Below are 21,803 nucleotides of genomic sequence, written 5' to 3'. Positions count from 1 at the left end.
ATCCCATCCCTGACCCCAATCCCATCCCTAACCCCAATCCCATCCCTAACCCCAATCCCATCCCTTAACCCCAATCCCATCCCTAACCCCAATCCCATCCCTTAACCCCAATCCCATCCCTGACCCCAATCCCATCCCTTAACCCCAATCCCATCCCTAACCCCAATCCCATCCCTGACCCCAATCCCATCCCTTAACCCCAATCCCATCCCTAACCCCAATCCCATCCCTGACCCCAATCCCATCCCTAACCCCAATCCCATCACTGACCCCAATCCCATCCCTGACCCCAATCCCATCCCTAACCCCAATCCCATCCCTGACCCCAATCCCATCCCTAACCCCAATCCCAACCCTTAACCCCAATCCCATCCCTGACCCCAATCCCATCCCTTAACCCCAATCCCATCCCTAACCCCAATCCCATCCCTTAACCCCAATCCCATCCCTGACCCCAATCCCAACCCTTAACCCCAATCTCATCCCTAACCCCAATCCCATCCCTTAACCCCAATCCCATCCCTGACCCCAATCCCATCCCTGACCCCAATCCCATCCCTGACCCCAATCCCATCCCTAACCCCAATCCCATCCCTTAACCCCAATCCCATCCCTAACCCCAATCCCAACCCTTAACCCCAATCCCATCCCTTAACCCCAATCCCATCCCTAACCCCAATCCCATCCCTAACCCCAATCCCATCCCTTAACCCCAATCCCATCCCTAACCCCAATCCCATCCCTGACCCCAATCCCATCCCTAACCCCAATCCCAACCCTTAACCCCAATCCCATCCTTAACCCCAATCCCATCCCTAACCCCAATCCCATCCCTAACCCCAATCCCATCCCTAACCCCAATCCCATCCCTTAACCCCAATCCCATCCCTAACCCCAATCCCATCCCTGACCCCAATCCCATCCCTAACCCCAATCCCATCCCTAACCCCAATCCCATCCCTAACCCCAATCCCAACCCTTAACCCCAATCCCATCCTTAACCCCAATCCCATCCCTAACCCCAATCCCATCCCTTAACCCCAATCCCATCCCTAACCCCAATCCCATCCCTAACCCCAATCCCATCCTTAACCCCAATCCCATCCCTAACCCCAATCCCATCCCTGACCCCAATCCCATCCCTTAACCCCAATCCCATCCCTAACCCCAATCCCATCCCTTAACCCCAATCCCATCCCTTAACCCCAATCCCATCCCTAAACCCAATCCCATCCCTGACCCCAATCCCAACCCTTAACCCCAATCCCATCCCAGACCCCAATCCCATCCCTTAACCCCAATCCCATCCCTTAACCCTTAACCCCAATCCCATCCCTAACCCCAATCCCATCCCTAACCCCAATCCCATCCCTGACCCCAATCCCATCCCTAACCCCAATCCCAACCCTTAACCCCAATCCCATCCCTGACCCCAATCCCATCCCTTAACCCCAATCCCATCCCTAACCCCAATCCCATCCCTTAACCCCAATCCCATCCCTGACCCCAATCCCATCCCTGACCCCAATCCCATCCCTGACCCCAATCCCATCCCTGACCCCAATCCCATCCCTAACCCCAATCCCATCCCTAACCCCAATCCCATCCCTAACCCCAATCCCATCCCTGACCCCAATCCCATCCCTAACCCCAATCCCATCCCTAACCCCAATCCCATCCCTTAACCCCAATCCCATCCCTAACCCCAATCCCAACCCTTAACCCCAATCCCATCCTTAACCCCAATCCCATCCCTTAACCCCAATCCCATCCCTAACCCCAATCCCATCCCTAACCCCAATCCCATCCCTAACCCCAATCCCAACCCTTAACCCCAATCCCATCCTTAACCCCAATCCCATCCCTAACCCTAATCCCATCCCTTAACCCCAATCCCATCCCTAACCCCAATCCCAACCCTTAACCCCAATCCCATCCCTTAACCCCAATCCCATCCCTTAACCCCAATCCCATCCCTAACCCCAATCCCAACCCTTAACCCCAATCTCATCCCTAACCCCAATCTCATCCCTAACCCCAATCCCATCCCTTAACCCCAATCCCATCCCTGACCCCAATCCCATCCCTGACCCCAATCCCATCCCTTAACCCCAATCCCATCCCTAACCCCAATCCCATCCCTTAACCCCAATCCCATCCCTGACCCCAATCCCAACCCTTAACCCCAATCTCATCCCTAACCCCAATCCCATCCCTTAACCCCAATCCCATCCCTGACCCCAATCCCATCCCTGACCCCAATCCCATCCCTGACCCCAATCCCATCCCTAACCCCAATCCCATCCCTTAACCCCAATCCCATCCCTAACCCCAATCCCAACCCTTAACCCCAATCCCATCCCTTAACCCCAATCCCATCCCTAACCCCAATCCCATCCCTAACCCCAATCCCATCCCTTAACCCCAATCCCATCCCTAACCCCAATCCCATCCCTGACCCCAATCCCATCCCTAACCCCAATCCCAACCCTTAACCCCAATCCCATCCTTAACCCCAATCCCATCCCTAACCCCAATCCCATCCCTAACCCCAATCCCATCCCTAACCCCAATCCCATCCCTTAACCCCAATCCCATCCCTAACCCCAATCCCATCCCTGACCCCAATCCCATCCCTAACCCCAATCCCATCCCTAACCCCAATCCCATCCCTAACCCCAATCCCAACCCTTAACCCCAATCCCATCCTTAACCCCAATCCCATCCCTAACCCCAATCCCATCCCTTAACCCCAATCCCATCCCTAACCCCAATCCCATCCCTAACCCCAATCCCATCCTTAACCCCAATCCCATCCCTAACCCCAATCCCATCCCTGACCCCAATCCCATCCCTTAACCCCAATCCCATCCCTAACCCCAATCCCATCCCTTAACCCCAATCCCATCCCTTAACCCCAATCCCATCCCTAAACCCAATCCCATCCCTGACCCCAATCCCAACCCTTAACCCCAATCCCATCCCAGACCCCAATCCCATCCCTTAACCCCAATCCCATCCCTTAACCCTTAACCCCAATCCCATCCCTTAACCCCAATCCCATCCCTTAACCCCAATCCCATCCTTAACCCCAATCCCATCCCTTAACCCCAATCCCATCCCTTAACCCCAATCCCATCCCTTAACCCCAATCCCATCCCTAACCCCAATCCCATCCCTAACCCCAATCCCATCCCTGACCCCAATCCCATCCCTGACCCCAATCCCATCCCTGACCCCAATCCCATCCCTAACCCCAATCCCATCCCTGACCCCAATCCCATCCCTTAACCCCAATCCCATCCCTTAACCCCAATCCCATCCCTGACCCCAATCCCATCCCTGACCCCAATCCCATCCCTGACCCCAATCCCATCCCTAACCCCAATCCCATCCTTAACCCCAATCCCATCCCTAACCCCAATCCCATCCCTAACCCCAATCCCATCCCTGACCCCAATCCCATCCCTGACCCCATTCCCGACCCCTCCCCCACGTGACCGCCGCTCTGCCCCCCCCCCCCCGCTCTCTCCCCGCGCATGCGCAGTGTGTCGACGCGCCGATGTGGGCGTGGCCAACCTCCGGCGCGCGCTTGAGGACGTGGCGCTTTCCATCCAATCAGCGCCCGCGGCGGGGAACGAGTGGGCGGGGCCACGAGGGAGGGGGCAGAGGGAGTGAGGCGGGACAACGCGCTGACAGGCAGCGGGATAAACCAATCAGCGCGCAGGGCTTGGAACACCCCGAGGGGTGGGTGCTTTCTGATTGGTCAGCGTGGGAAGGAGGCGGGAGCGTGCGGCGTGGCGCGGCGCTACTTCCGGTCGGTGCGGCGGAGCGGCGGGGAGAGGAGCGGCCGGTAATGGCGGATGGACGGACAGCTGGGGGGGGGGGAACGGGGAGGGGGCGGGAGTGCGTTACTATGGTGACCGATATGGGGGATGGGCCGGTACCGGGGGGGGGCGGGGGTCCAACATGGCCCCACATTGAAGACCCCCACGTTGGGACCCCCAAGTTGGGACCCCCAAGTTGAGGACCCCCAAGTTAGGACCCCCCCAGTGGGACCCCCAGGTTGGGACCCCCAATTGAGGACACACTCATTGAAGACCCCCAAGTTGGGACCCCCAATTGAGGACCCCCAAGTTGGGACCCCCCAATTGAGGACCCCCAAGTTAGGACCCCTAATTGAGGACACCCCCATTGGGACCCCCAGGTTGGGACCCCCCGATTGAGACCCCCCAATTGGGACTCCCCCGGTGGGACCCCCAAGTTGGGACCCCCCGTTTGAGGACCCCAGGTTGGAACCCCTCTGTTGGGACCCCCAAGTTGGGACCCCCAGTTGAGGACCCCCAGGTTGGGACCCCCCGGTTGAGATCCCCCCGTTGGGACCCCCAATCGAGGACCCCCAGGTTGGGACCACCCGGTTGGGGACCGCCCGGTTGGGACCCCCAAGTTGGGACCCCCAGGTTGGGACCCCCAAGTTAGGACCCCCAGGTTGAGGACCCCCAGGTTGGGACCACCCAGTTGGGGACCCCTCGGTTGGGATCCCCCGTTTGAGACCCCGTGGTTGAGACTCTCCCGGTGGGACCCCCAAGTTGGGACCCCCCAGTTGGGACCCCCAATTGAGAACACCCAAGTTGGGACCCCCAATTGAGGACACCCCCATTGAAGACCCCCAAGTTGGGACCCCCCGTTTGGGACCCCCAATTGAGGACCCCCAAGTTAGGACCCCCAAGTTGGGACCCCCAGGTTGAGACCCCCCGGTTGGGACCCCCAATTGAGGACCCCCAAGTTGGAACCCCCCGGTTGGGACCCCCAGTTGAGGACCCCCCGGTCGGGATCCCCCCAGTTGAGGACCCCTCAGTTGCGACCCCCCAGTTGGGACCCCCCCGTTGGGACCCCCGGGTTGGGACCCCCAATTGAGGACCCCCAAGTTAGGACCCCCAGGTTGAGGACCCCCAGGTTGGGACCCCCCAGGTTGGGACCCCCCCAGTGGGACCCCCAAGTTGGGACCCCCAGGTTGAGGACCCCCAGGTTGGGGACCCCTCAGTTGCGACCCCCAAGTTGGGACCCCCAATTGAGGACACCCCCATTGGGACCCCCAGGTTGGGACCCCCCGTTTGAGACCCCCCAGTTGGGACTCCCCCGGTGGGACCCCCAAGTTGGGACCCCCAGGTTGGGACTCCCCCAGTTGAGGACCCCCCGGTTGGGACCCCTTGGTTGAGACCCCCAAGTTGAAGACCCCCCAGTTGGAAACCCCCAGTTGAGGACCCCCCAGTTGAGGACCCCCTGTTTGGGACCCCCAATTGAGGACACCCCAGTTGGGACCCCCAAGTTGAGGACACCCCAAGTTGGGACCCCCGGTTGGGACCCCCCAGGTTGGGGACCCCCAATTGAGGTCACCCAGGTTGGGGACCCCTCGGTTGAGGACACCCCGGTTGGGATCCCCCATAGGGGCCAATAGAGCCTTAGAGTGTATTGGGATCCCCCATTGCCAGACCTTATATTGGATCCCAAACCTTGTAGTGTATTGGGATCCCCCATTGCCAAACCTTATAGTGTATTGGGATTCCCAATGGCCAAACCTCATATTGGATCCCAAACCTCATGGTGTATTGGGGTCCCCCATTGCCAAACCAATGGGTCCCAAACTCACAGTGTATTGGGGTTCCCCATTGCCAAACCTTATTGTGTATTGGGATCCTTATTGTGTATTGGGATATTGGAGCACCTCCCTCCATCTCTTCCCTCCATCTCCCCCCTTCTCTCTTCCGTCCATCTCCCTCCTCCTCTCCTCCCTCCATCTCCCTCCATCTCCCTCCATCTCCCCTCTCCATCTTCCCCCTTCTCCCTCCATCTCCCTCCTTCTCTCCTCCCTCCATCTCCCTCCATCTCCCCCCTTCTCTCCTCCTTCCATCTCCCTTATTCTCTCCTTCCATCTCCCTCCATCTCCTCCCTCCCTCTCCCTCCTCCTCTCCTCCCTCCATCTCCCTCCATCTCCCTCCATCTCCCCCCTTCTCTCCTCCTTCCATCTCCCTTATTTTCTCCTCCCTCCATCTCCCTTCTCCTCCCTCCATCTCCCTCCATCTCCTCCCTCCATCTCCCCCTTCTCTCCTCCTTCCATCTCCCTTATTCTCTCCTTCCATCTCCCTCCATCTCCTCCCTCCATCTCCCCCTTCTCTCCTCCTTCCATCTCCCTTATTCTCTCTTTCCTCCATCTCCCCCATTCTCTCCTCCCTTCATCTCCCCCCTTCTCTCCTCCCTATATGTCCTCCCTTCTCTCCTCCCTCCATCTCTCCCCTTCTCCTTCCATCTCCCCCCTTCTCTCCTCCCTCCATTTCCCCCCTCCATCTCCCTCCATCTCCCCCGTTCTCTCTTCCTTCCCTCCCTGCTCTCCCCACCCTCTCATATCCCTCTGGTCCGTTCACCCTCCTCCCGCAACCATTAATTCCCGGCTCATTAAGGCCGTAATTAACACGGTTCCCCCGGTGTCCTCAGGTCACCATGAGCACCCAGGAGCTGCTGGTGCTGCTGTGTCTGAGCGCGGCGTGCGTGGCCGCCAAGCCCACGGAGAAGAAGGAGCGCGTGCACCACGAGGCGCCGCTGAGCGACAAGGAGCACAACGACGCACAGAGCTTCGACTACGACCACGACGCCTTCCTGGGAGCCGACGAGGCCAAAACCTTCGACCAGCTGACGCCGGAGGAGAGCAAGGAGAGACTGGGGTAGGGACTGAGAGCAAGGAGAGACTGGGGTACGGACTGAGAGCAAGGGGAGGATGGGGTAGGGACTGAGAGCAAGGAGAGACTGGGGTAGGGACTGAGAGCAAGGAGAGACTGGGGTAGGGACTGAGAGCAGGGGGAGGATGGGGGAGGTATGGAGAGCAAGGAGAGACTGGGGGAGGGACTGAGAGCAAGGGGAGGATGGAGGAGGTATGGAGAGCAAGGAGAGACTGGGGGAGGGACTGAGAGCAGGGGGAGGATGGGGTAGGGAGGGAGGGAGGGAGGATGGGGGAGAGATGGAGGATGGGGGAGGGATGGAGAGCAAAGGGAGGATGGGGTACGGAGAGGATAGGAGAACAAGGAGAGGATGGGGTAGAGACTGAGAGCAAGGGGAGGATAGGGGAGGGAGGGAGAGCAAGGAGGGAATGGGGAGGGATGGAGAGCAAGGGGAGAATGGGGTAGGGACTGAGAGCAAGGGGAGGATGGGGGAGGGACTGAGAGCAAGGGGAGGATGGAGGAGGTATGGAGAGCAAGGAGAGACTGGGGGAGGGACTGAGAGCAGGGGGAGACTGGGGTAGGGACTGAGAGCAGGGGGAGACTGGGGTAGGGACTGAGAGCAGGGGGAGGATGGAGGAGGTATGGAGAGCAAGGAGAGACTGGGGTAGGGACTGAGAGCAAGGGGAGGATGGGGTAGGGACTGAGAGCAGGGGGAGGATGGGGTAGGGACTGAGAGCAGGGGGAGACTGGGGTAGGGACTGAGAGCAGGGGGAGACTGGGGTAGGGACTGAGAGCAGGGGGAGACTGGGGTAGGGACTGAGAGCAGGGGGAGGATGGGGTAGGGACTGAGAGCAAGGAGAGACTGGGGTAGGGAGGGAGGGAGGAAGGATGGGGGAGAGATGGAGAGCAAAGTGAGGATGGAGGAGGGATGGAGAGCAAGGGGAGGGTGGGGTAGGGAGAGGATAGGAGATCAAGGAGAGACTGGGGTAGGGACTGAGAGCAGGGAGAGACTGGGGTAGGGACTGAGAGCAGGGGGAGGATGGGGGAGGGACTGAGAGCAGGGGGAGGATGGGGGAGGGATGGAGAGCAAAGGGAAGATGGGGGAGGGATGGAGAGCAAGGGGAGGATGGGGGAGGGATGGAGGATGGGGTAGGGAGAGGATAGGAGAGCAAGGAGAGGATGGGGTAGAGACTGAGAGCAGGGGGAGGATGGGGGAGGGAGGGAGAACAAGAGGATGATGGGGGAGGGAGAGGATAGAGCAAGGAGAGGATGGGGGAGGGATGGAGGAGAGGATAGGAGAGCAAGGAGAGACTGGGGTAGAGTCTGAGAGCAAGGGGAGGATGGGGGAGAGAGGGAGAGCAAGGGGAGGATGGGGGAGGGATGGAGGATGGGGTAGGGAGAGATAGGAGAGCAAGGAGAGGATGGGGTAGAGACTGAGAGCAAGGGGAGGATGGGGTAGAGACTGAGAGCAAGGAGAGGATGGGGTAGAGACTGAGAGCAAGGGGAGGATGGAGGAGAGAGGGAGAGCAGGGGGAGGGGTGGAGAGCAAGGAGAGGATGGGGAGGGATGGAGGATGGGGGAGGGATGGAGAGCAAAGGGAGGATGGGGTAGGGAGGGAGAACAAGAGGAGGATGGGAAGGGAGAGGATAGAGCAAGGAGAGGATGGGGGAGGGATGGAGGATGGGGTAGGGAGAGGATAGGAGAGCAAGGAGAGGCTGGGGTAGAGACTGAGAGCAAGGGGAGGATGGGGGAGGTATGGAGAGCAGGGGGAGGCTGGGGTTAAGGGTTAGTCCCTGTTTAGGGCCATGGTTAACAGCTGTGATGGTGATGGTTGGACTTGATGATCCTAAAGGTCTTTCCCAACCCTAAAGATTCCACAAACCTATTTAGGGCCGTGGTTTGTGGCCGTGGTGGGGATGGGTTGGTTTGGTGGCCCCGAAGGTGTTTTCCTACCCTTGTGATTCCATGATCCTATTTAGGAACAGGGTCAGGTCGTTGACAGCGGGTTTGGTGGTCCCAGGGGGATATTGGACCCTAATGACTCCATGATCCTATTTAGGAACAGGGTCAGGTTGTTGACACCGGGTTTGGTGGTCCCAGGGGGATATTGGACCCTAATGACTCCATGATCCTATTTAGGAACAGGGTCAGGTCGTTGACATCGGGTTTGGTGGTCCCAGGGGGATATTGGACCCTAATGACTCCATGATCCTATTTAGGAACAGGGTCTGGTGGGGGACGGTGGGTTTGGTGGTCCCAGGGACCCCAATGACTCCATGATCCTATTGAGGGACACCATTTGTTGGCCATGGTGGTGACGGTTGGATTCGATGATCCTAAAGGTCACTTTGGTCTGTGATGACTCCCTGATCCTATTTAGGGACGAGCTGGTGATGAGTTGGTTGTAGGACTCGTTGATCTTGGGGTCATTCCCAACCCTAATTATTCCCTGAGCCTGTTTAAGGACGGGGTCCTTGGCCATGGTGCTGAGTTTGGGATTGGGAGATCCTAGAGGAGTTTGTGACCCTAATGATCCCGTGATCCTATTTATGGACGGGGTTAGTAGACATGGGGGTAAGTTTGGGATTTGGTGATCATAGAGGGGTTTGTGACCCTAATGATCCCGTGATCCTATTTATGGACGGGGTTAGTAGACGTGGGGATAAGTTTGGGATTTGGTGATCCTACAGGGGTTTGTGACCCTAATGATCCCATGATCCTATTGAGGGATGTGGTTAGAGCCATGGTGTTGGAGTTGGTGGCTGTAGAGATCCCTCCCGACCGTAACGGCTCCACGATCCCATTTAGGGTCACATTTAGGGACGTGGTTTGGTGGGGGGATTTGAGGATCCTTGAGGGGTTTCCTGACCCTAATGGTTCCACAATCCTATTTAGGGCCATGGTTTTGTGGGCCATGGTGGTAGTGGATGGATTTGATGATCCTAGAAGGATTTCCTGACCCTAATGGTTCCACAATCCTATTTAGGGCCATGGTTTTGTGGACCATGGTGGTATTGGATGGATTTGATGATCCTAGAAGGATTTCCTGACCCTAATGGTTGCACAATCCTATTTAGGGCCATGGTTTGATGGGTGACCTTGGTGGTGGATGGGTTTGTGCTCCTAGGGGTCTTCCCTGATCCTAATGATTCCATGACCCCATTAAGGGACAAGGTTGACAGCCCTGCTGGTGATGGTTGAACTTGATGATCCTAAAGGTCTTTCTGACCCTAACGATCCCATGATCCTATTTAGGGCCGTGGTTGGAGTTGGTGGCTGTAGAGATCCATCCCGACCGTAACGGCTCCACGATCCCATTTAGGGTCACATTTAGGGACGTGGTTTGGTGGGTGGATTTGAGGACCCTAGAGGGATTTCCTGACCCTAATGGTTCCACAATCCTTTTTAGGGCCATGGTTTTGTGGGCCATGGTGGTATTGGATGGATTTGATGATCCTAGAAGGATTTCCTGACCCTAATGGTTCCACAATCCTATTTAGGGACGTGGTTTGATGGGTGACCTTGGTGGTGGATGGGTTTGTGCTCCTAGGGGTCTTCCCTGATCCTAATGATTCCATGACCCCATTAAGGGACAAGGTTGACAGCCCTGGTGGTGATGGTTGAACTTGATGATCCTAAAGGTCTTTCTAACGATCCCATGATCCTATTTAGGGCCGTGGTTGGAGTTGGTGGCTGTAGAGATCCTTCCCGACCGTAACGGCTCCACGATCCCATTTAGGGTCACATTTAGGGACGTGGTTTGGTGGGTGGATTTGAGGACCCTAGAGGGATTTCCTGACCCTAATGATGCCATGATCCTACATAGGGTCAGGGTAGACCTGGTGATGACTTTGGGTTTGGTGATCCTACAAGTTGTTTCTGACCCTAATGATCCCATGGGCTCTATTTAGGGACGTGGTTTGGTTTGGGACAGCAGAGGTGCATGGATTTAGTGATCCTAAAGGGATTTCCTGACCCTAATGATGCCGTGATCCTACATAGGGACAGGGTAGACCTGGAGACGACTTTTGGGTTTGGTGATCCTACAAGTTGTTTCTGACCCTAATGATCCCATGGAACTTCTGACCCTAATGATTCCATGGAACTTCTGACCCTAATGATTCCATGGCTCTATTTAGGGACGCGATTTGGTTTGGGACAGAAGAGCTGGGTGGATTTGGTGATCCTAGAGGGATTTCCTGACCCTAATGATCCTACATAGGTACCGGGTGACCCTAATGATTCCATGATCCCATTTAGGGTCGTGGTTTGGTGGGTGATGGTGGTGGTGGAAAGATTTGATGGTTCTATAGGGATTTGCTGACCCTAATAGTCCCATGATCCCATTTAGGGTCGTGGTTTGGTGGGTGATGGTGGTGGTGGATGGATTTGATGGTTCTATAGGGATTTCCTGGCCCTAATAGTCCCATGATCCCATTTAGGGCCATGGATAGTGGCCATGGTGGGAATGGTTGGACTTGGTGATCCTAAAGGTCTTTCCCAACCCTAATGATCCCATAAACCTATTTAGGGCCGTGGTTAGTGGCCGTGGCCATGGCGGGTGGTCTTGGTGGTCCTGGGGGTCTTTCCCAACCCTAATGACCCCATGATCCCATTTAGGGTTGTGGTTTGGTGGGTGATGGTGGTGGTGGATGGATTTGATGGTTCTATAGGGATTTGCTGACCCTAGTAGTCCCATGATCCCATTTAGGGCCATGGTTAGTGGCCATGGTGGGAAAGGTTGGACTTGATGATCCTAAAGGTCTTTCCCAACCCTAATGATCCCATGAGCCTATTTAGGGCCGTGGTTAGTGACCATGGTGGTGATGGGTGGGCTTGGTGGTCCTCGGGGTCTTTCCCAATCCTAATGACCCCATGATCCCATTTAGGGTCGTGGTTTGGTGGGTGATGGTGGTGACAGCTGGGCTTGGTGATCCTAATGGTTGTTCCCAACCCTAATGATCCCATTGAACCTATTTAGGGCCGTGGTTAGTGGCCATGGTTGGGATGGGTGGTCTTGGTGGTCCTGGAGGCCTTTCCCAACCCTAATGATCCCATTGAATCTATTTAGGGTCACGGTTTGGTGAGTGACGGTGCTGATGGTTGGGTTTGGTTGTCCTAAAGGAATTTCCCAACCCTAATGACCCCATGATCCCATTTAGGGTCGTGGTTTGGTGGGTGATGGTGGTGGTGGAAGGATTTGATGGTTCTATAGGGATTTCCTGGCCCTAATAGTCCCATGATCCCATTTAGGGCCATGGTTAGTGGCCATGGTGGGAATGGTTGGACTTGGTGATCCTAAAGGTCTTTCCCAACCCTAATGATCCCATGAGCCTATTTAGGGCCATGGTTAGTGGCCATGGTGGTGATGGGTGGTCTTGGTGGTCCTGGGGGTCTTTCCCAACCCTAATGACCCCATGATCCCATTTAGGGTCGTGGTTTGGTGTGTGATGGTGGTAACAGCTGGGCTTGGTGATCCTAATGGTTGTTCCCAACCCTAATGATCCCATTGAACCTATTTAGGGCCGTGGTTAGTGGCCATGGTTGGGATGGGTGGGCTTGGTCGTCCTGGGGGTCTTTCCCAACCCTAATGATCCCATCGTCCCATTTAGGGTCACTGTTTTGTGGAGATGGGTGGGCCTGGTGATCCTAAAGGTCTTTCCTGATCCTAATGACCCCATCGTCCCATTTAGGGTCACCATTTGGTGGGGATGGGTGGGCCTGGTGGTCCTAAAGGTCGTTTCCAACACTATTGACCCCATGATTCTATTTAGGGTCACAGGTTGGGTGGTCCCAAAGGGGTTTGCTGACCCTAAAGGTTCCGTGACCCCATTTAGGATCACAGTTGGGTGTCCATGGTGGGGATGGGTGGTCTTGGTGGTCCTGGAGACCTTTCCTGATCCTAATGACCCCATGATCCCATTTAGGGTCACTGTTTGGTGTCTATGGTGGGGATGGGGGACATGGTGGTCCCAGAGGGATTTGCTGACCCTACTAATGCCATGATCCCATTTAGGATCACAGTTGGGTGTCCATGATGGGGATGGGGGACGTGGTGGTCCCAGAGGAGTTTCTTGACCCTAAAAGTTCCATGATCCCATTTAGGGACACAGTCTGGGGTCTGTGGTCGGGGTGGGGGGGCGTGATGGTCCCAAAGGAGTTTCCTGACCCTAAAGGTTCTGTGATCCCATTTAGGGACACAGTTGGATGTCTATGGTGGGGATGGGGGACATGGTGGTCCCAGAGGGATTTGCTGACCCTAAAGGTTCCATGATCCCATTTAGGGTCACAGTTGGGTGTCTATGGTGGGGATGAGGGACGTGGTGGTCCCAGAGGGATTTGCTGACCCTATTAATGCCATGATCCCATTTAGGGTCACAATTGGGTGTCCATGATGGGGATGGGGGACGTGGTGGTCCCAGAGGGATTTGCTGACCCTAAAGGTTCCGTGATCCCATTTAGGGTCGGCTTGGTGGGTGATGGTGGTGGTTGGGTTTGGGGACACTGATGGCTTTGGGGTGGGAGCACTCGTGGTTTTAGGGCTGCTCGTGGCTTTGGGGTCTGGGGCTGTTCCCAGCTTTGGGGTCTGGGACTGTTCCTGGTTTTGGTATCACTCCCAGCTTTGGGGTCTGGGGCTGTTTCCAGTTGTAGGGTTTGGGGACACTGATGGCTTTGGGGTGAGAACACTTGTGCTTTTAGGGCTGCTCGTGGCTTTGGGGTCTGGGGCTGCTCCTGGCTTTGGGGTCACTCCCATCTTTGGGGTCTGGGGCCATTTCCAGCTTTGGGGTCTGGGGCTGTTCCCAGTTGTAGGGTCTGGGGCTGCTTCCAGCTTTAGGATGTGGGGACACTGATGGGGCAGCCCCACAGCTGCTGCCAGGCCCTGCCATCCCTGCGCTGTGGGGCAGCCCCACATCTGCTGCCATCCCTGCACTATGGGGCAGCCCCTCAGCTGCTGCCATCCCTGTGTTATGGGGCAGCCCCACAGCTGCTGCCATCCCTGCGCTATGGGGCAGCCCCACAGCTGCTGCCGGGTGCTGCCATCCCTGTGCTATGGGGCAGCCCCACAGCTGCTGCCGGGTGCTGCCATCCCTGCGCTATGGGGCTGCCCCACAGCTGCTGCCATCCCTGCGCTATGGGGCTGCCCCACAGCTGCTGCCTGCATTGTGGTGCCGCATTCCATACGCGGCTGTGGGGCCTTAAGGGCAGCCCGGCCCCATGGGGCTCCTTGTGGGGCTGGGGGGGCTCCCGTATCCCATCCATCAGCTCCCGGTCCCTGTGCCCCACAGCCGGCCCCACACCCCCCCCACCCCACAGCTGTGGGGCAGCGCGGCCAGCAGGGCCACAACTTAATGCTGCTCCATGTTCCGCATTCCTGCCATGGCTCAACATGGGCAGCTGCTGCTAAAAATACGGCACCGTGGGGATGAGTGTGGGGCTAAAAATATGGGGTGGGAGGGGGGGAGAGCAAAGTGGGGGGGTAGGGGTGGGGGGTGGGGGGTGTAGGGTGTGTGGGGTGTATGGGATTGGGGTGTGGGGTGTGTGGGGTGTGGGGTGGGGGTTGGGGTGTGTGGGGTTGGGGTGTGGGGTGTGTGGGGTGGGGGGTGTGTGGGGTTGGGTTGTGGGGTGGGGGGTGTGGGGTGGGGGGGGGATGTGGGGTGGGGGTTGGGATGTGTGGGGTTGGGGTGTGGGGGGTGTGGGGTGTGGGGTGTGTGGGGTTGGGATGTGGGGTGTGGGGTGTGTGGGGTGTGGGGTGGGGGTTGGGGTTGTGGGGTGTGGCATTGGGGTGTGTGGGGTTGGGATGTGGGATTGGGGTCTGTGAGGTTTGGGGTGTGTGGGATGTGGGGTTGGGATGTGGGGTGTGTGGGGTGTGTGTGTGGGGTGTGGGATGTGGGGTGTGTGGGATGTGGGGTGTGTGAGGTGTGTGTGTGGGGTTGGGATGTGGGGTGTGTGGAGTGTGGGGTGTGTGGGGTGTGTGGGGTTGGGATGTGAGGTGTGGGGTGTGGGGGATGTGGGGGGTGTGGGGTGGGTGTGTGGGGTTGTGGGGTCTGTGGGGTGTGGGGTTGTGGTCTGTGGGGTTGGGATGTGGGATGTGTGGGGTGTAGGGTGTGGATTTGGGGTGTGTGGGGTGGGGTGTGTGGGGTGTGGGGTGTGTGGGGTTGGGGTTGTGGGGTGGGGGTTGGGGTTGTGGGGTGCGGCATTGGGGTGTGTGGGGTTGGGTTGTGGGGTGGGGGGTGTATGGGATTGGGGTTGGGGGGGTGGGGGTTAGGGTGTGGGGTGGGGTGTGTGGGGTGGGGTGGTGGGGGATGTGGGGTGGGGGTTGGGATGTGTGGGGTTGGGGTGTGGGGTGTGGGGGATGTGGGGTGGGGGTTGGGATTGTGGGGTGTGGGGTGTGTGGGGTGTGGGGTGGGGGTTGGGGTGTGTGGGGTTGGGGTGTGGGGTGTGTGGGGTGGGGGGTGTGTGGGGTGTGGGGTTGGGGTTGGGGTTGGGATGTGTGGGGTGTGGGATGTGTGGGGTGGGGGTTGGGATGTGTGGGGTTGGGGTGTGGGGTGTGGGGGATGTGGGGTGTGTGGGGTGGGGGTTGGGGTTGTGGGGAGTGGCATTGGGGTGTGTGGGGTTGGGGTGTGTATGGGATTGGGGTGGGGTGTGGGGTGTGTGTGGGGTTGGGATGTGGGATTGGGGTCTGTGGGGTGTGGGGTGTGTGGGATGTGGGGTTGGGATGTGGGGTGTATGTGTGGTGTGTGGGGTTGGGATGTGAGGTGTGGGGTGTGGGGGATGTGGGGGGTGTGGGGTGGGTGTGTGGGGTTGTGGGGTCTGTGGGGTGTGGGGTTGTGGTCTGTGGGGTTGGGATGTGGGATGTGTGGGGTGTAGGGTGTGTGGGGTGGGGGGTGCGGGGTGTGTGTGGGGTTGGGGTGTGTGGGGTGTGTGGAGTTGGGATGTGGGGTGTGGGAGATGTGGGGTTGGGGTGTGGGGTGTGAGGTGTGTGGGGCTGGGATTTGTGGGGTGTGTGGGGTGTGTGGGGTTGGGTTGTGGGGTGGGGGGTGTATGGGATTGGGGTGTGGGGTGGGGTGCGGGGGGATGTGGGGTGGGGGTTGGGATGTGTCGGGTTGGGGTGTGGGGTGTGGGGTGTGTGGGGTTGGGATGTGGGGTTGGGGTGTGGGGTGTGTGGGGTTGGGATGTGGGGTGTGGGGGATGTGGGGTGGGGGTTGGGATTGGGATGTGTGGGGTGTGGGATGTGTGGGGTGGGGGTTGGGATGTGTGGGGTTGGGGTGTGGGGTGTGTGGGGTTGGGATGTGGGGTGTGTGGGGTTGGGATATGGGGTGTGTGGGGTTGGGATGTGGGGTGAGTGGGGTGTGGGGTGGGGATGTGGGGTGTGTGGGGTGTGGGGTTGGGGTTGTGGGGTCTGTGGGGTGTGGGGTATGTGGGGTATGTGGGGTGTGGGGTTGGGGTCTGTGGGGTTGGGGTGTGGGATGTGTGGGGTGTAGGGTGTGGGGTTGGGATTTAGGGTGTGTGGGGTGTGGGGGATGTGGGGTGTGTGGGGTTTGGGGTTGGGGTGTGTGGGGTGTGTGGGGTTTGGTGTTGGGGTGTGTGGGGTGAGTGGGGTGTGGGGTGGGGATGTGGGGCAGGGCTGTAGTGCTGTGATGGGAGCTGGGCTGTGGGGGGAGCTGCAAGGAGAGCCAAGGGAGAACGGCAACGCGTGAGTGGGGCTGGGACGGAGCCAGGAGGGAAGAGATGGGACGGAGCCAGGAGGGAGTGAGTGAGGAGCTGGGATGGGACGGAGCCAGGAGATGGGACGGGAGAGGAGGGCAGAGCCAGGGAAGAGCCGGGAGAGGGAAGATAAAGGCAGGAGGGAAGCCAAGAGCTGAGCTGAGTCAGGCCAAGAGTAGAAATAAGGGCTGAGCCAAGTGTAGAGCTGAGAGATGAGCTGAGAGCTGAGCTAAAAAGAGAACTAAGAGTAGAGCCAAGAACAAAGCTAAGAGTAGGGTAAGAGCTGAGTTAAGAGTAGGGCCAAGAGCAGAACTAACAGTAGAACTAAGAGCAGAGCCAAGAGTAGAGCTAAGAGTAGAACCAAGAGCAGAGGTAAGAGTAGGGCTAAGAGCTGGGTTAAGAGTAGGGCCAAGAGTAGAGCTAAGTGTAGGGCTAAGAGCTGAGCTGAGTAGAGCTCTGAGTAAGCTAGGAGCTGGGAGTAGAGCTGAGAGCTGAGCAAAAAAGAGAGCTAAGAGTAGAACTAGGAGCTGGGCTAAGAGTAGAGCCAAGAGTAGAACTAAGAGCCGAGCTAAGAGCTGAGTTAAGAGCAGGGCCAAGAGTAGAACTAAGAGTAGAGCCAAGAGTAGAGCTAAGAGCTGAGCTGAGTAGAGCTAAAAGCTGAGCTAGGAGTAGAGCTAAGAGCTGAGCTAAAAAGAGAGCTAAGAGTAGAGCTGAGAGAGCTAAGAGTAGGGCCAAGAGCAAAGCTAAGAGTAGAGCCAAGAGCAGAACTAACAGTAGAACTAAGAGCAGAGCCAAGAGTAGAGCTAAGAGTAGAACTAAGAGTAGAGCCAAGAGCAGAGCTAAGAGTAGAACTAAGAGTAGAGCCAAGAGCAGAGCTAAGAGTAGGGCTAAGAGCTGAGTTAAGAGTAGGGCCAAGAGTAGAGCTAAGAGTAGGGCTAAGAGCTGAGCTGAGTAGATCTCTGAGTAAGCTAGGAGCTGGGAGTAGAGCTGAGCAAAAAAGAGAGCTAAGAGTAGAACTAGGAGCTGGGCTAAGAGTAGAGCCAAGAGCAGAGCTAAGAGCTGAGTTAAGAGCAGGGCCGAGAACAGAACTAAGAGTAGAGCCAAGAGTAGAGCTAAGATCTGAGCTGAGGGTAGAGCCAAGAGTAGAACTAAGAGCTGAGCTGAGTAGAGCTAAAAGCTGAGCTAGGAGTAGAGCTAAGAGCTGATCTAAAAAGAGAGCTAAGAGTAGAACGAAGAGCAGGGCTAAGAGTAGAGCTAAGAAGAGAGCTAACATCAGAGCTAAGAGTAGAGCCAAGAGCAAAGCTAAGAGTAGGGCTAAGAGCTGAATTAAGAGCAGAACTAAGAGCTGAGCTGAGAGTAGGGCCAAGAGTAGAGCAAACAGGAGAGCTAAGAGCGGAGCTGAGAGCAAAGCTAAGAGTAGGGCCAAGGGCAGAACTAAGGTCAGAGCTAAGAGAAGAGCTAAGAGCTGAGCTGGAAGTGGGGCCCAAAGTAGAGCTAAGAGTAGAGCCAAGAGTGGAGCTAAGAGTAGGGCTGGAAGTAGAGCCAAGAGTAGAATAAAGAGTATGGCCAGGAGTAGAGCTAAGAGTAGAACTAAGAGGAGGGCCAGGAATGGGGCTAAGAGTCGAGCCAGGAGTAGAACCAAGAGTAGGGCCAGGAGTGGAGCTAAGAATAGAGCTAAGAGTAGAGCCAAGAAGAGAGCCAAGAGTTGGACAGGAGTAGAACTAAGAGTAGAGCCAAGAGTAGGGCAGGAGTAGGAGTAGAACTAAGAGTAGAGCCGGGAGTGGGGCCAGGACTACATAGGGCCAGGAGTAGAAATAAGAGTAGAGCCAGGAGTAGGGCCAAGAGTCGGGCTGGAAGTAGAGCCAAGAGTAGGGCAGGAGTAGGGCCAAGAGTAGAACTAAGAGCAGGGCCAGGAATGGGGCCAGGACTATGTAGAGCCAGGAGTAGAAATAAGAGTAGAGCCAAGAGTAGGGCCAGGAGTAGAACTAAGAGTAGGGCTAAGAGTAGGGCCAGGACTATGTAGGACCAGGGATAGAAATAAGAATAGAACCAAGAGTAGAAATAAGAGTAGAACTAAGAGTAGAGCCAAGAGCAGAACTAAGAGTAGAGCCAAGAGTAGAACTAAGAGTAGAGCCAGGACTATATAGGGCCAGGAGTAGAACTAAGAGTAGAGCCAAGAGTAGAACTAAGAGTATAGCCAAGAGCAGGGCTGGAAGTAGAGCCAAGAGTAGGGCCAGGAGTAGAACTAAGAGTAGGGCCAAGAGTAGAAATAAGAGTAGAGCCAAGAGTAGAACCAAGAGTAGAACTAAGAGTAGAGCCAAGAGTAGGGCCAGGAGTGGGGCCAGAACTATGTAGTGCCAGGGGTAGAAGTAGGAGTAGAACCAAGAGTAGGGCCAAGAGTAGAGTCAAGAGTAGAACTAAGAGTAGAACCAAGAACAGGGCCAGGAGTGGGGCCAGGACTACGTATGGCCAGGGGTAGAAGTAGGAGTAGAACCAAGAGTAGGGCCAAGAGCAGAACTAAGAGTAGAGCCAAGAGTAGAACTAAGAGTAGAGCCAAGAGTAGAACTAAGAGCCAAGAGTAGGACTAGGAGTAGAACCAAGAGTAGAACTAGGAGTAGAGCCAGGAGTAGAACTAAGAGTAGAGCCAAGAGCAGGGCCAGGAGTAGAGCCAAGAGTAGAACTAAGAGCAGGACCAGGAGTGGGGCCAGGACTAACGTAGAGCCAGGTGTAGAAATAAGAGTAGAACCAAGAGTAGAACTAAGAGTAGAGCCAAGAGTAGAACTAAGAGTAGAGCCAGGAGTAGAACTAAGAGCCAAGAGTAGAACTAGGAGTAGAGTCAGGAGTAGAACTAAGAGCCAAGAGTAGAACTAGGAGTAGAGTCAGGAGTAGAACTAGGAGTAGGGCCAGGAGTAGAACTAAGAGTAGAGCCAGGAGTAGAACTAAGAGCCAAGAGTAGAACTAGGAGTAGAGTCAGGAGTAGAACTAAGAGCCAAGAGTAGAACTAGGAGTAGAGTCAGGAGTAGAACTAGGAGTAGGGCCAGGAGTAGAACTAAGAGTAGAGCCAGGAGTAGAACTAAGAGTAGGGCCAGGAGTAGAACTAAGAGTAGAACTAAGAGTAGGGCCAGGAGTAGAACTAAGAGTAGGGCCTGGAGTAGAACTAAGAGTAGAGCCAGGAGTAGAACTAAGAGTAGGGCCTGGAGTAGAACTAAGAGTAGAGCCAGGAGTAGAACTAAGAGTAGGGCCTGGAGTAGAACTAAGAGTAGAGCCAGGAGTAGAACTAAGAGTAGGGCCTGGAGTAGAACTAAGAGTAGAGCCAGGAGTAGAACTAAGAGTAGGGCCTGGAGTAGAACTAAGAGTAGGGCCTGGAGTAGAACTAAGAGTAGAGCCAGGAGTAGAACTAAGAGTAGGGCCTGGAGTAGAACTAAGAGTAGAGCCAGGAGTAGAACTAAGAGTAGGGCCTGGAGTAGAACTAAGAGTAGGGCCAGGAGTAGAACTAAGAGTAGGGCCTGGAGTAGAACTAAGAGTAGAGCCAGGAGTAGAACTAAGAGTAGGGCCTGGAGTAGAACTAAGAGTAGGGCCTGGAGTAGAACTAAGAGTAGAGCCAGGAGTAGAACTAAGAGTAGGGCCTGGAGTAGAACTAAGAGTAGAGCCAGGAGTAGAACTAAGAGTAGGGCCTGGAGTAGAACTAAGAGTAGGGCCAGGAGTAGAACTAAGAGTAGGGCCTGGAGTAGAACTAAGAGTAGAACTAAGAGTAGGGCCAGGAGTAGAACTAAGAGTAGGGCCTGGAGTAGAACTAAGAGTAGAACCTGGAGTAGAACTAAGAGTAGGGCCTGGAGTAGAACTAAGAGTAGAACCTGGAGTAGAACTAAGAGTAGGGCCTGGAGTAGAACTAAGAGTAGAGCCAGGAGTAGAACTAAGAGTAGGGCCTGGAGTAGAACTAAGAGTAGGGCCTGGAGTAGAACTAAGAGTAGAACCTGGAGTAGAACTAAGAGTAGGGCCTGGAGTAGAACTAAGAGTAGAACCTGGAGTAGAACTAAGAGTAGGGCCTGGAGTAGAACTAAGAGTAGGGCCGGTAGTAGAACTAAGAGTAGGGCCAGGAGTAGAACTAAGAGTAGAACTAAGAGTAGGGCCAGGAGTAGAACTGAGAGTAGAACCAGGAGTAGAACTAGGAGTAGAGCCAGGAGTAGAACTAGGAGTAGGGCCAGGAGTAGAACTAAGAGTAGGGCCAAGAGTAGAACTAGGAGTAGAGCCAGGAGTAGAACTAAGAGTAGGGCCTGGAGTAGAACTAAGAGTAGAACCAGGAGTAGAACTAGGAGTAGGGCCAGGAGTAGAACTAAGAGTAGAGCCAGGAGTAGAACTTGGAGTAGAACTAAGAGTAGAACTAAGAGTAGAGCCAGGAGTAGAACTAAGAGTAGAACCAGGAGTAGAACTAGGAGTAGAACTAGGAGTAGGGCCAGTAGTAGAACTAGGAGTAGGGCCAAGAGTAGAACTAAGAGTAGAACTAGGAGTAGGGCCGGTAGTAGAACTGAGGGTGTTTCCAGGATCTTCACCCCGTGTTCCCCCGCAGCAAAATCGTGCTGAAGATCGACGGTGACGGGGACGGGTTCGTGACGGTGGAGGAGCTGAAGGAGTGGATCAAGTTTGCGCAGAAGCGCTGGATCTACGAGGACGTGGAGCGTCAGTGGAAGGGACACGACCTCAACGGGGACGGCACCGTGTCCTGGGACGAGTATCGCAACGCCACCTACGGCTCCGTGCTGGGTCTGTGACCCCGTGACCCTGTGACCCCGTGACCTTGTGGCCCTATGACCCCGTGACCCTGTGACCTCAGGACCCTGTGACCCCGTGACCTTGTGGCCCCATGACCTTGTGACCCTATGACCTGGTGACCCCATGACCATGGAACTCTGTGACCCTGTGACCCCATAACCTTGCAACCCCGTGACTCTGTGACCCTGTGATCCCGTGACCTATGACCCTGTGACCCCATGACCCTATGACCCTGTGACCCCATAACCTTGCAACCCCGTGACTCTGTGACCCCGTGACCCTGTGATCCCGTGACCTGTGACCCTATGACCCTGTGACCCCATAACTATGGAACCCTATGATCTTATGACCCTATGACCCTGTGACCCTATGACCCCGTGACTCTGTGACCCCGTGACTATGGAACCCTGTGACCCCATGACCCTGGAACCCTCTGACCCCATGACCCTGTGACCCTATGACCCTGTGACCCCATGACCCTGTGACCCCATGACCCTGTGACCTCATGACCCTGTGACCCCATTACCATGGAATCCTGTGACCCCGTGACCCCATAACCTTGCGACCCTATGACCCTGTGACCCCATGACCCTGTGACACTGTGACCCCTGCAGC

At 56.2% G+C, this 21,803-nt stretch overlaps 1 protein-coding gene across 5 annotated transcripts in view; it reads left to right on the top strand.

Moving 5' to 3' along the window:
- Window positions 1-3,732: 3,732 nt before the first annotated feature.
- Window positions 3,733-21,803, top strand: part of LOC107307610 (calumenin) — a 33,458-nt gene continuing 15,387 nt past the window's right edge. For all 5 annotated transcript variants that reach the window (XM_085533216.1, XM_085533217.1, XM_085533218.1 and 2 more), the window contains exons 1-3: window positions 3,733-3,853; window positions 6,493-6,719; window positions 20,986-21,179. In XM_085533216.1, coding sequence (XP_085389342.1) covers window positions 6,499-6,719; window positions 20,986-21,179 — 415 coding nt within the window. In that variant the 5' untranslated portion in view covers window positions 3,733-3,853; window positions 6,493-6,498. The remainder of the gene's footprint in view (window positions 3,854-6,492; window positions 6,720-20,985; window positions 21,180-21,803) is intronic.

This window comes from Coturnix japonica, unplaced genomic scaffold (assembly GCF_054131305.1).
Source record: "Coturnix japonica strain WE unplaced genomic scaffold, WE-NBRP24 Scf055, whole genome shotgun sequence".
Lineage (NCBI taxonomy): Eukaryota > Metazoa > Chordata > Aves > Galliformes > Phasianidae > Coturnix > Coturnix japonica.
This window is presented reverse-complemented; position numbering and strand designations above follow the sequence as displayed.